At 36.2% G+C, this 14536-nt stretch overlaps 2 protein-coding genes across 5 annotated transcripts in view; both read right to left on the reverse strand.

The window, feature by feature from the left end:
* LOC111457524 (isoleucine--tRNA ligase, cytoplasmic-like) overlaps positions 1–10391 on the reverse strand; it is a 16121-nt gene extending 5730 nt beyond the window's left edge. The window contains exons 1-13 of the mRNA XM_023099774.1: positions 9974–10391; positions 9202–9767; positions 8190–8255; positions 6845–6988; positions 6512–6735; positions 6206–6371; positions 5346–5459; positions 4705–4802; positions 4189–4267; positions 3479–3637; positions 3010–3099; positions 1771–1904; positions 247–406 (exon numbers count right to left, since the gene is read on the reverse strand). Coding sequence (XP_022955542.1) covers positions 247–406; positions 1771–1904; positions 3010–3099; positions 3479–3637; positions 4189–4267; positions 4705–4802; positions 5346–5459; positions 6206–6371; positions 6512–6735; positions 6845–6988; positions 8190–8255; positions 9202–9735 — 1968 coding nt within the window. The 5' untranslated portion in view covers positions 9736–9767; positions 9974–10391. The remainder of the gene's footprint in view (positions 1–246; positions 407–1770; positions 1905–3009; positions 3100–3478; positions 3638–4188; positions 4268–4704; positions 4803–5345; positions 5460–6205; positions 6372–6511; positions 6736–6844; positions 6989–8189; positions 8256–9201; positions 9768–9973) is intronic.
* Positions 10392–11006: 615 nt separating this feature from the next.
* On the reverse strand, positions 11007–14008 carry LOC111457525 (pentatricopeptide repeat-containing protein At4g20090-like). Of its 4 annotated transcripts, none has more exons than XR_002712952.1 (3): positions 12195–14008; positions 11377–11539; positions 11007–11277 (listed from the first exon to the last, which is right to left on the reverse strand). XR_002712952.1 is itself a non-coding variant. In XM_023099775.1 (2 exons), exon 1 carries the CDS (start codon positions 13959–13961, stop codon positions 12237–12239), a length of 1725 nt encoding a protein of 574 aa, XP_022955543.1. In that variant the 5' UTR covers positions 13962–14008; the 3' UTR covers positions 11007–11277; positions 12195–12236. The 4 variants fall into 4 exon arrangements, 1 of the variants encoding a protein (XP_022955543.1); XR_002712951.1 differs by having other exon boundaries at positions 11377–11550; XR_002712950.1 differs by having other exon boundaries at positions 11377–11559.
* Positions 14009–14536: the final 528 nt, after the last annotated feature.

The raw sequence follows: 14536 nt of genomic DNA on the forward strand, positions 1-14536 counted from the left end.
TTTTTTTTTTTTTTTTTTTTTTTTTTTTTTTTTTTTTTTTTTTTTTGTACAAAAAGGAAGGAAGAGCCTCCAACCACAAAGTGAAATACAAAGACTTCCCCACCTAGCAATGAGATTTGTAAGACTCAAGTATTTAAGAACGTTGGTACATTTACACCACTGTATATGCTTTCATTGTCTTCAGAATAACGAAAAGTGAATTCTGAGAAACATAAGTAAGAAACAAAGATATAACATAGAACTTACAGCTCCATAGTCATTTATGATTTCCATTGGTGAAGGATAATTTTTCAACCTTTTGCTCATCTTTTTTCCATCCTCAGCAAGGACAAGGCCATTACAAATAAGGTTCCTAAATGCAGGCTTCCCAAATAAAGCAGTAGATAGAACCATGAGAGTATAGAACCTGCAAAAGTAAAGAGCAGACATTGGAAAAAGAGAAGCCCAAGAATCCACGAATATAAACCCAAATTTTGGTGCATGAGAGAGAGGGAGCTTGTTTCATAACTCAATGTGGACAACGAAAATCCTGAACGTATTAGGAAACAAACTTTTTAGAAAATGCACCAACCCCTTTCTAATCAAATTAGCTTGATGCTTCTCCTAATTCTTAACAGCAATAATCTCCTAAGAACAGCTTCAATTTTCATTGGAATCTTAAACTTTCATGTTAAGTAAAAAATAAAAAATAAAAAAAAACCACCAATAACATATCTCAGAACTCAGATTAAGCACCCAGATATGTATTCTGGACCTTCACAAATGTGCCTTCGGTAAAAAGGAAGGAGAGATTTTATAAACAGGATTTTATCGATTGCCCTTCTACAAGCTGGCTTCGAGAAAAAAACTAAGAAGCAGAGTCCTTCACAACTTCTGCTTCCTCCTTTCCTATTTGGATCTGTGATTTAATTTTGAGCGACATGTCAACACTACATCACCTAGCTCGACATTTAGACTAGTAGAAAAAACATTTTTCACTTCTACATTTCCGACGTGTCATCCATCTTCTTTAATGCCATCAATATCCTGATACTTCGTGACATTTCAGTGCAAGATCAAAAGACTTCCACATTTCATTGAAAACAAATTCTTCATAGCCTCATGTGAACAGAAAACCCAGTAAGAATCTGGTTGATAAGAGAGAAAGAAAAGTTTATTTATAGGAGATCCATTACCCCTTCTTTTCTCATGAACTCATCCATGTGAGACAAACAACAACATACTAAAACTTTCTCAAGTATCCCTTCCCTACACGGACACTGCATACCAGACACCACCATATTCTCTCCTTTTTCCTCCCTACCTCCCCCTCTCATATTTCTCTCTCTTTTTTTTTTTTTTTTTTCTCAGAAAAATAAGTTTATTTTACTTTGACTATAGATTTTAAATTTCCTAATCCTCTTTTCCAAGAATTTAGTCATATATTAATATTAAAATTACTTTTTTTTATAAGAAAGAGAGGACTTTGATCATATCCTTTGGAGTTTACACATCCATATTTTCTATTGATATCCTAGATCTTCAAACATAAAAAGTCATTGTTCCACACAATGCTCGTGTTGTGACTGTTTCCCGATATCAATAAAAGAAGTCATCAATTTTTCAACCAAAAAAGCAAAAGAAGCAATCAACTTCAGAAGGAAATATATCAATATTCCACTCTTATGCAGATATTTGAAATTTACGCTACTAAATAGAATCCAACAAATGATTTACAACTCAAAATAAAAGGAAAACAACTATGCAACTTGACACATTCAAGAAACTTACCATCCACGAGTTTGATCAAGCCCTTCTGCCACAAAGTGACCAGGAAAGTTTTTCTCAAAAAGCTCAACGTTTTCAAATGGATAATGAATATATGCATATGGCATAGACCCACTCTCGAACCAGCAATCAAACACCTGCAGTAATGATGAGGGAGCAAAAGATACTATAAGTATAAACACTAAATGAAAATAAAACTTGCAGCAAAAATAAAGACATAAAACGAGGTTAAGAGAGGAAATCTACAGCAACGAACTCAAATAAATACTTTAATTTCAAATAGTAATAATAAATAAATAAAAACTATGCCTATCCACATTTCAACTTCCAAAAAATTTAAAAAGTAAATAAAATGAGGAGTTAGAAGGAGAGGTAGGGATTTTTTAAATTTCCAAGGTAACCAAACCACATTATCCCAAAAACATATAGGCACAACAAGACCCCTAGAAAGATTCTGCAGCCCGGTTTGTGACTTGGCCATTTGTTTAAAGTTTCTTTGTTCTTGCTGAATATTTGGATTGAGTTGGTTTAGGGCTAGTTGCCCATGAATTGCATTTTTCCCAAGCTTTTGTGAAGTCCTTCAACTAATAGTAAAAATAAAAGAATGCATACTTCTTACTTTTTTTGCTTTCATTGAGGATTGAGGAAAAATAAAAGAATGTACAAGGGTATACAAAAAAAAAAAGCGCAGCAAATGGAGTCTGTCAAACTACAAAAAATGACTCCCAACCAAAAGGATAATTACAGAAATCATTAGTCGCACAGGCCAAAATCGAGGCATTAAGTCTAATCACCTGCCACAACTCGCCCACAAACCTCTAACCATCTACAAAAGTTGTCATTCCTCTCAAGCCCAATACCCCAAATAATAGCAAAAACACAGGCCTGCCAAAGGATTTTCACCTAAGTCAATAAGTTACATTAGTTCCTCATTCTCTTCCATATAGATTCCATTTATACCCTCAAACCCCTCTTCTCTTTCCTTCTAGAAAAAATCAGCATCTGTGGTGGCTTCTAATCATCTTGCTATGAGAGAAAATTTAAACTATAAGGCCTAAACATTACAAAACAGTAATATCAAAGGAAGCCACTGATTTGACGCATAGCACAAAAATGCAACAAAATAATTCCAGTAACTTTCATAGTTTCAAAAAAAAAAAAAAGGTAAAATACGCCGGTATTGATTGATTTCTCAACAAGAAAAGTAATATTTAAGAGAAAAACGAGATTAAGTAGTCTTACGTCATCTACCCTCCGAAGCACACCATATTCAGGACCTCTTCTAGATGGAATAGTAATGTGATCAATCTTGTGCCGATGCAAATCAAACACCTGAAAGGTAAAAAAAACAGAGGATGCCCGCAAATAATTCATAAGTAGTTTGCAAGCAGTACCCACCAGAGCATATAGAAGAAACAGCTTAAAGAATACATGAGGGTGGCCAAGCCATATGATAATATCTTTACGGTAGAAGATTCAACTTCTCAAAAAATACCAAATAACCTTGAAGATTCAACTTCTCATTTAAGAAGGTAGCCGTTGCTCTGAACCAACCATCATTCAAAATGATTAAGTTCTTATGAGGTGATGAAAAAAACTCCATACAAGCAAACAGTTCGATAAAGAGAAATAAAACTCACAGCAAATGATTGACTCAACCTACAGCAACTATATTCTCAGATAACAAAAGCTGGTAAATAAAGAGCGCGACCTTGACACCAGAAAGCTGTTCAAGTTTCTCAATTGAATCCATGACCAGTATTTCCTCTCCATCCTCGCTAACCCAGACAGGGAGAGGAGTTCCCCAAAATCTACTACGGCTGACAGCCCAATCTCTCGCATTCTCTAGCCAATTATGGAACCTTTTCTCCTGCAATTTGACATTGATCAATAAAGCTGAGGCAAAAATAGATCACATGATCCATGAAACAGTTCTTTCTCACATCAGCACTATGTTTTTCTAACCCAATTATATTTCAGGACTCAGTTTCAGAGTTCTAAAATGTTTGTATTTTCAAGCTAAGAAAAGTTATAAAATAAAATAAAATAAAATAAAAAAGTCATCTCTTGAGAGGATATATTAAACATGAAAAATTGTCATGATAGTTTTCATTCTCACAAGCATTGGTAAATCAATGAATAAGCAAATTTTCACCGACAAAAAATAAAGTAATACAAGAGCATTACAAAAAGGGCGCACAAAAAAGAAAACATTAAAAAAGGCCTTCAATTAAGCAAAATAAAATTTAACGAAGCATAGAATATATTAATATGAAATCTGCAAAATATCGACTCATATCATACAACCACCTTTTACACCCTGCATAAAACTCTACCCCATCCAACCTTACCAACATCCACTTGTCCAGAAAAAATGAAATATAAATATTTAAGATAAGAGTTTGGCATAACGTATAAAACCTTCACAAAATCAGGCACCCAGTAAGTCTTCTCGTTGTTTTCCAGTAATTTCTCCTTCAATTTCTCAACTCGGACAAACCTAGAGAGAGAGATGTCTAGTCGGTTATGATGAAAATGAAAAAGAAGCCATAAGAAATTATTTAACATATGTCAGCAATCATGAATGAATATCAGATAAGACAAAGGTGAAATGTATATAGAGAGACAAAAATAGCAATATAAGCACTAAAATCAAGTGTGAAACTAAAAATCAACGGTAGTAACCCTTTTAAAGAACAAGTTGTAAAACGGATATTGCATAATTTGTTTGCCACGGTAAAAATACTCTTCCCAACAACTGAGCCCAAAGTGTGAACAAACCGAATTGCACTCTTCATTTTTTCAGAGGGCAAGAGACAAAGATTTGCATGTCAAAATGTACACGTGCACAAAAATAAAAACATCAAAGAATTTCAGACAAGGACCCTAACACAAAAGCGTATAACAAAATTCAAAATAGATAATAAATGGACTTGCCAGCTTGGGACAGCCCTGTAGATTAGGGGAGTATCAGATCTCCAGCAGAAAGGATAAGAATGGGTAAAGCTTCCCGATTTAACAAGCCTCCCTTGTGCCTGAAACAGAAAGATTTCTGACCAATAATACACGTTCACAATGAAATGGTAAACTATTTTACTAGATTCCAACATATTTTTGTTCCAAATAGTTTTTTCCCCTCTCGTTTACACTTCCCTCGTCCAAAAGCAACAAGAAGATCAACATAAATATAGAATTACAATACGAAAACATAATCGTCAAGGATAAAGCTATACACTACAATTAGAATTTCTTTTTGACTAGTAATATGAACTAAGGAATCAACCTAAACTCCAAGATTTGAAAATTCATCCATGGTTGAAGTTACAAGTTCGAAAAGTTTGCTTCTTGATCAAAAAATAGTTTAAGGATGCAAACAAGAACCGAGGCCAAATTGTGAATTCAAGGTCCCTTTTGAACGCTCCAAGCTTATCAAGATTGCGTCAAAGACTTGCAAATTTACAAGGATTTTCATTTCACATAGGAGTATAGTGGGATTCTATCTCTACATGCAATGGTTCAATATATGCCATGAACTAGTAATTCAGCTTGAACATACTACTTTAGGTTTAAGAACATACCTTCACGGCTTCAATTATATCTTTGTCTGCATCCTTGACGTAACGCCCAGAAAATTGAGTAATCTTTGTTGTAAAGCAACCATCGTCATCGACTGCAACAATCAGATTCTCGCCCTACAAGCAAATGGAAAAAACACTTAAGACAGTAAATATATTGCAACTTATGCTGGGAACCAATTGGAGTGCACTTTCGCGGTCTTTTATTTTTAAATAAGATATAAACTTCTTATTTCAACAATGAAAAGATATAAAGGTGTTCAAAGGAAACCACCAAAGGCAGTAAATGAAAATATACAACATAAGTAAACTTCAATGTAAATATCTTGCAAGGAAAAAACAAGGCCTCCATATTCGATCAAATATCATTACAGCAATAATTAGCAAACAAATAAGAGAATACAAATCAGATGCCTTAAAAATAGCACTGTTAAATCTTATCCTCCAAGCTTTAGACTTGTCCTCAGAATTACTCTCTTTCAACCAAATCTCTAAAATTAATGTTTCAGGCTTTTGCCTTCACCTTTTTTGTTTTGCAGCCCTTATGTTGGCTTTCATTTTTATCCTTTATGAGATATCAAAAAAAAAAAAAAACAACTATCCTATACGAAAGTAAGGCTTCTCATATAAAAAAAATAAAATAAAGAAAAAATGAAAGAAAGAAAGAGAGGAGGGAGAGGAGGTTTCTCATCCTTGAAAACAATATGATGGGCTAATCAAAAGTTTTCTATTTCTTTTATATTTGTGAGTGTTCGAGCCACTCTTTTACATACAAATAATTCAATATCACTTTTCTTGATCGGCACCAATCATGTAGCGTGAAGTCATAATAAAAAAAAAATTAAAGAATCTTCAACACAGACCTTATTGATCACTTGGTTCTCAATGCAAACACGATAGTCGTCTTCACCGAATGCAGGAGCACAATGGACAATACCCGTACCACTATCATCAGTTACATAATTATCTGCAACAACTCTAAATGCCACATCAGAGAACTCTTTAAAGTAATCAAACAGTGGCTCGTACCTGCAAAATAAATAGTAAATTTAATATCCTTCAACATGATAGTAGATACAATTTCATAAACATTCAGGAACAAAACAAAAAAAAATAGCAGCCTTGCTAAAATCATTAAAACACATATTGAAAATAACAAAATTGCTTACTTTTTACCCACAAGAGAAGCTCCCAATACTTCCTCCAATACCTCATATGAGTCCTCCACTGAGTTCTCTGTTTTTGAATTTGAGGAACCTTTTTTCTTAGGATTTGACTTGTTAACAACTTCGGTAGAACCATTTGGTGCATTCACTTTTTGTTTCTCAACAGGTAGAGCTGACAATCGGGATTTAGCAACCACATAAACTTTTCCAGATGCCTTGTTGCGAACCTGGTATTTTTTTTTCCAACTATATTAGGTTATCAATTATAAATAAAAGGAATAAAAGCTTCACATAGACAAAAAGTAATATAACAAAAATAAATTCATGTCATCAGACCTTCACATAGACAAAATTTGCATTAACACAAAGGGCAAGATTACTCGGAAGGGTCCATGGAGTTGTTGTCCAAGCCACAAAAGCTGCATTTTGCGGATCCCCGAGTACTGGAAAAGTTACCATGATTTCAGGATCAGGGACATCCTGTGCAAGGTTTGGATATCAGAAGATGTACCATAAGTAAATCTCATGCAAATCAACAACTCATACATTAACTGGCATCTAGAAAAGTGATTAGTAAACTGATAATGCAATTGCAGGGCATGAAATTTTATTCACTCAACCACTAAAGCATAAGACTGAAATTTGATTTGAAAATCGATGCTACATACACCAAATGGACCCAATGAACGAAATGTGGGTTTTCCTTTAAACCCAACCTGATCCTGTTTAAAGTAAAAATATCATTGCTTTAATTACTGATTCTAATATTTGCCAATTAAAAAATATATAACGTGCTTAAATACTATTTATTATCCCAAATAAAGTATTAAAAAAAATTATATCAAAAACCATTTTGTATATTTAAACTATTATTTTCTAACAACAATGGCAAATTAAAAGTTCACTAAATAATTTTCTTATATCATAAAAAATGAAACAGAGCATCATACCTTTGAGGAAAAAAATCAATTTTTATCTGAACTTAGAATGGTGTATCAATTTTACCCTAAAATTCTAATTTCATCCCATTGCACCCTAAACTTAAACAAATATAGCAATTTCTACTAAGTTTACTTACTGGTTTTAACTTAAAAAAAAAAGTAAAGGAAAAATTCGCCCAAGACTCACTAATTTCAACAAGAATCAAACCAAACACAAAATTAAGCTCAGCTAATGCACAAAATCAGTCATTTAACAATTCTCCCAAAATATGTAAGAATAATTTTTTAAATGAATTTTCAAAAGCAATCCTATTTCAAGGTGAAAATTCTAAAATTTGATCAATTTTAAGATTGAGATTGCAACACTTACCAAAGCTAAGAAACATTTTGATAAAATTCAAAGTTTATGGGAAAAATTGATGAACTTTTCCATATTAAGAGGTGTTTCCCAAGTTTTATGTGATGGGAATGTTTAAACAAACAAATAATTATTGTAATAATTATAATCATTAAAAGAATGCAAGACTTTTTATATGAACACTAGTCATCATAAAATTTAGTTCTAAAAAATATATTAAAATTCTTAAGAAAGAGAAGACATTTCATTGAAAATTTGATAATAACAAACATCGAAATTTTGTTTCCTATCATACATGTCCAGGGCGTCTATATACAAAACAGAAGATTCGACTGATATTTAATGTAAAGACAAATTTCCAATTGAAGAAAGAGACCCAAACCTTATAGCTTTGACCAGCTTCGAAGTTTGAAAGTGGCGTCTTGCAACCAGTACTATATGGCATGACCTAAGTAAGCAACAACGCAAACAAATTTATATTTGAACTCATAACTAATAATTGAATCAAATTAATTGCAGTTAATTATAATTACATGGTTTTAGGAACCAATAAAACTAGCAAAAACTGAATAGATGAACTCTCTCTACACTCTCTCTCCTCTTACCACTCTACCCACCTTTCACCTTCTTTACATGACCTCTAAGCTCCTCTCGAGTGGCAGACCATAGACCCCATACCTTGCCCGCATCAAACAACTCTAAGCGGGTAGTTATCATAGATCAGAAACCTTTTTTATAGCCTTCGACGACAATTATAGTGGCAGGAGAGCAAGGATTAAGGGCCATAAGATGAGATCGGTGAAATAACTCCTTACCCATCTGAAACCCCTCAACCATCCCCTTTGCCACGCCACGCACACTAGCCAACTTAAAACATCCACCACCAGGATGAAGAGGAAGGGCAAAAGGGGTCCCCTTACTTATGTCCCCTTGAAGCAAAAATCTTCCCCCTAGGGGCCAAAGCCTAATTTGAAGAAGATGAGAAAGGAACACAGAACAAATTGATTGTATTTTACAAGGACTATTGCTAACGCCAAAACGATCTCCTAATTGTACACAAAAGAGCCTGACGTAGCAATCCATTTTCGTCATAGACAATAGGAGTTGCAAGAATGTAGTATTCACGACGTTCGTAAAATATCTTGGAATAAAGATTGAACCTTCAAAATAATTAAGGACAACCCTCAAATCCTACATCTAGTCGAACAAAATGAGTTATCCCACAGGTCTTGAAATTCCACATTTCCTCTCACCCCTATCCCTATCTTTTTAAAAATTTAAAAAAAAAAATGCCATGAAAGAACGAAGAAGCAACTCATAATATAATACAAGCACTCATTATGAATGTTAGCGAACTGTGCAAATGAAGATAGATTATGTATAAACCAACTAACCTTGAAGCCTTTATAGACAAGACCTTTCTCGAAGAGCTGAGAAAAGACCCACCAAACACTCTCCATGAATTTCAAGTCCATAGTCTTATAGTCGTTTTTAAAGTCAATCCATCGACCAGTACGCGTGATGATTTTTTCCCATTCCCCCACATATCTCGTGACTATACTTCTGCATTCTTCATTGTACTTGTCAATCCCCATCTTCAACACATCGTCTCTCCTCTTGATCCCTAGCTTCTGATCAATCTCGTTCTCAACAGGCAATCCATGGCAGTCCCATCCAAAGCGACGAGTCACGTGATGACCGGTCATAACCTGATACCGGGTGACAATGTCCTTGATGGTTCCCGCCAAGATGTGACCATAATGTGGAAGACCAGTGGCGAACGGAGGGCCATCATAAAAAATATACTCAGGAAGGTCCTTTGTGCGCTCAAGCTGGGTCTCAAATGCCCTGATATCAGACCAATACTCAAGCACCACCTCCTCGTGCTTAGGGAACGAAAAGTCCTTACCCTCGCAAACCTCATCCATGGCGGCACTAACAAGAATTCCCGCAATTCAATCTGTAATTTTTCAATGACTAATGAGAAATATGTGGACTTCTAAGGAATAACATTCAAAGCTTTGCAGCAAGAAAAACAAAGAAATGAAAAATCAAAACAAAACAAATCATAAGAAAAAGAAGTATATGAGACAGAGCTTGAAATCCCAAGTGACAATCTTCGAGCAACTCCAGAAAGAGAATAAATGAGGGATTTTAGAGAAATACCCGAGGCCGGCAAAGAGGGGGTCACCTAGCGCAGAGTAAAGTTACCCTAATACTTCCCTTCAGCGGCTGATTTGAAGAAACCGATTGGAACGATTGACCAGCGTTCCTAATTTGGTAGTGCGTTGGTCTGGTCTGGTCTGGTCTGGTCAGCTCAGTTTTGAGATAATTAAATACCCGTTTCAGTTCGCTTCTGTGGGTACTCAAAAATAGCCGCTTTAGTAACTCCGCTTGCTGGAAGAGAGGGAGGGGACGGCGGCGATTTTGTCGCAAGGCAGAACTGGGGCAGATGAGAGTGCAGCAGCAGCTGCTGAGACGGCGTCGGGCAGGAATAGCGGCGGCGTGGCGCGAGCGTGAGGTAATGGAAGGGATGCGGTAGAGCTACGAAAATGGCTGTAGTTAATCCAAAAACCCAAAATCTTTTTTCTTTTTTCTTTTTTTACCATTTGAATAGGGAAATTAGGTTTTTATTCCTTATAAATAAATAAATAAATAAATAAATAGTAATAATAATAATCTTATTTTTACTTTTATTTTCTTCCTTTTTATCCCCCTCGTTGACCATGACATCTAGTGAATCAGATTCATTTGTTGTGATGAGAATTAATATATATAATAAAGTGTAATAAAAAACAATGGTACTACCAGAATCGGTCTCGATAGATCCATCTAACATCCAAGAATAAAATTGTAAAATTTGAGACGTTGACCTACTTAGCCATAAAAGTTAAGATGAGATCGTCTCTCATCACATTGAAGGCTTAGTCTTAGGCAGAAAGCTGAAGCTCGACTCGTCTTCAGGAAACTAGATGTGAACCTCAATGCCTCATATTTGATAAAGTAATCATGGTGTGATGCAGTTTTAAACGATCCGAGATGTTGTTGAGGTATTGGGTTTATAAAATATTGCACATCTAATTTGAATATTAAATCATTTTTGTTTACATCAAATATTGTAGAATTAGGCACTTATCTAGTGAAATTAATTGACATCGCTTTTCATGATTGTTAAATTAATAAATAACATAAGCGCTCGCGAATGGCGAGAATAGCTTTTGTTTTGCAAAATAGAGGGAGGCATTTCTTGTAAAGTCTCTCTATGTATATCTCGGCCGATGTAGCCACTCTAATTTCTAGACCAATCTGGTGCGAGTTGTAAGGAGTCGGGACTTGACATCATCTCTACTCTCCCTCCCGTATATCACTAGCCGTCCTACTCCATTTTTATAACATGTGGAACTAGTTGGAAGTCTTTGCCTTCTTGCCCTCTATGTCGTCATTGTTATTGTTCTGGGGTGGGGTGTATTCTGTAGGAAGAAGAAACAAAGGTTATTTGGATTCAACTGAAAGAGAGAACAATATATGATCTTATAACGCAAAAGCGGGTAATTCTAATCGATACCAACCTCGTCAAAGCTAGTACAAGTGCCTAGTGTCACAATCGCACAAGCAGGCCGAAGACACCCCAGCAAACTGCACACGTCGACCCAGGAGGTGAGGTCTCCTAGAATGCAGATCTTCGGTGGGTGGGTGAGCTTTCACGGGAAGGGCCTTCAAGAGAAGCTCGAGCTTCCAAATATTTGTCAAGGCTGAAAATAAGTGTGAGATCCCACATCGGTTGGGGAAGAGAACGAAGCATTTTTTATATGAGTGTGAAAATCTCTCCCTAGCAAACGCGTTTTAAACAAGTCTGAAAGGGAAAGCCTAAAGAGGACAATTTCTGCTAGCGGTGGGTTTCGGTCGTTATAAATGATATTAGAGCCACATACCGAGTGATGTGCTAGCGAGGAGGCTAAGCTCCGAAAGGGGGTGGATACGAGGCGGTAAGCCAACAAGGATGCTCGGCCCCGAAGGGGGTAGATTGGGGGGTCCCACATCGATTGAAGAAGGGAACGAGTGTCAGCGAGGATGCTGAGCCTGAAGGCAGGTGGATTGTGAGATCCCACATCAGTTAGGGAGAAGAACAAAGCATTCTTTATAAGGGTGTGGAAACCTCCTCCTAGCAGACACGTTTTAAAAACCTTGAGGGGAATCCCGGAATAGAAAGCCCAAAGAGGATAATATCTGCTAGCAGTGAGCTTAGGTTGTTACACCGTAAAAGTAAACTAAATGTGCATCTACGAGTTTTCAGTCAATCAACTAGCTTTTAAACACAATGAAGCGTGCAATAATGTAACCAATGCAGCCAATCAAGCATATCAAGCATGAAAAATCTACTACTCACAATTTCTTTGATATTGAAAGGTGAGGCTTTCCATTCGATAACTCATGATGCCTTTCTGGAATCCGACTCATGTTCGTGGACTCCGTCCATCGTCTGCAGCAACTCCCGAGCAATCTTAAACTTACCCTTCTTTTGAAACGCGCTCTCGAAAGCATCTCTTACATAGATAGGAGGATAAAAACCCTTTTCAAGCATTGACTTTAGCTTTTCATACGCATCCCCCAGTTGTCCTTGTTTACAAAGTTTCTGCAAAATTTGGGATTCCCACTTCATTTCCAGCTTCAAGCACAGATCAGTTTGCCCATCTTCCCTCATTAGTTTATCCACCATACTATACACATGAAAATGCGGGGATATGCCTAAACTCAACATTTCCTTCAATAAACTGTAGGCCGCTGACCAATTCCTAGCTTCACCGTAGGCATGGATTAGCGCCGAGTAAGTAACATGATCCGGGACGCATCTTTTCCTGTTCATAATCTTGAAGACCCTTTCAGCATCATCCAAATTTCCTAATTTGCATAGCATACAAATAACAGAATTATAAATAGCCAACTTTGGCTTCATATCCTGAGAAAGCATCCTCCCAAACAGATCACTAGCTTCGTCTACTCGACGATGTTCACACAATGCTTGCATCACAATGGAATAACACTCTTCAGTACACCTTAGCTTGTTAACCTCGACAACCTTTAATACTCTAATTGCTTCTTGCATTTGGCCTAATCGACAAAGCTCCGAGATGAGCCGAACTATTACAAAAGTACTGGGAACTAAAGCCAGCCTATTAGCTGCCCAAAAAACTCCAACTGCATGATCAATGGCTCCGCTCTTCGGATTCACATTTGGAACTAGGACAGTAAAAGGCCTACGAGTACTTCTGACCCTAACTTGTTCTACAGCCCCTTCTTTGGCACTCAATGAACACAAATCCCCAATGAGAATGTTCACAGCAGATCGAGTAGGTACCAAACCTGCCCTACGCATTTCATCAAACACTTCAACAGCAGTACCAAACCTACCAAATTTACATAATCCAATAATTATGTTACTGTATGAATATTTATCAGGCAATTCAATTCTTCTGAAAATTGTTAGAGCAGTATCAATCAATTCCCCTGTTGGTTCCTTCTTACAAAGTGCATAAAGCATGTTATTAAAGACCAGATTATCAGGTTTACACCCAAATTTTGGCTCCATTTCTTCAAATAAGCAAAGTGCTTCTCTAACCCTCCCTTGCCTACCCAAAAACCTAATACAAATTGAAAATGTTCGACAAGAAATCCGACCTTTATAAGACGACACCGTCACCAAAAGACATTTCATATCATCAAACAGTTTCCTTCTACCTAAGAAATCAGCCATGTACTCAACCACGGACTCATCAAACCGATACCCCATTTGCAATCCAGACCAGGAGAAGAATTCTAGCGTTTTAGCCCTACCGAACAGCCTATAATTCATCAGAATTTGAAGAACGAAATCCGAGCTCAAGGTTTCTTTGAATCTTTTCAATAAATGATCAAGTTCGAGATTAGTTGTTTGGTGATTTTTGTTTGAAAGTAAAGAACATACTGAACTGACGGCATCTGTGTCCAAAGCCCGAGGGATTGGGGCAGTTCGCGAAGTGGGTCTTCTTGCAAGAGCTCTTGGAGCTATGGCAGTGCGCTTTCTGGTCGATGAAGTGCTGGAAGAGTATGAAGAGAAGCCATAAGCAACGAATTTGAGGTACGCCGAAGCATTCCTAATGGTGCTCGTGCTCAACATCGATGAGAAACCAATAGGTTCAACCTGGAAAATTCCTACTGTTCTTAGCTTTAAATTTCGACCCGTTTAATATTTCTGGAAATTTAAAAAAAAAAAAAAAAAAAAAACATTTTCTAAATTAACAAATAAGCCTTTGATTCTATTTTAATTTTTTTGGAATATGAGAAAATTTCAATTATTAACATTTGTTTATATTTTTTGATTTTTAAATGTCGATTATCAAAACTCGGGGATAAAAGCATAATATTTTAAAATGTAATGACTAAATAAAAAAAAATTTCGTACTCTAGGTTCGGTTTCATCACGCCGACAGATCATCTTCTTGAATACGGAAATCCTTGTCGTTCGTTTTCGCCATCAACTATCACCGTTTTGCTACTATTGATTGTTGCACATCAGCCTTCAACAGAAGCACTAGGATTCATTCGTTGGGGCGAGTTTTTGATTATGCTAATGTTTTGGACTTTCGATCTAAAAATTTTATTGATGTTGTAATAGTTTATATCGTGCTTCGTGTAGATATCTGAAGAAGGGTAGTAGTTGTCATTTCTGCCTAATACTGAGATTGAAAAGAG

This window comes from Cucurbita moschata, unplaced genomic scaffold (genome assembly GCF_002738365.1).
Source record: "Cucurbita moschata cultivar Rifu unplaced genomic scaffold, Cmos_1.0 Cmo_Scf00020, whole genome shotgun sequence".
NCBI classification, from domain to species: domain Eukaryota; kingdom Viridiplantae; phylum Streptophyta; class Magnoliopsida; order Cucurbitales; family Cucurbitaceae; genus Cucurbita; species Cucurbita moschata.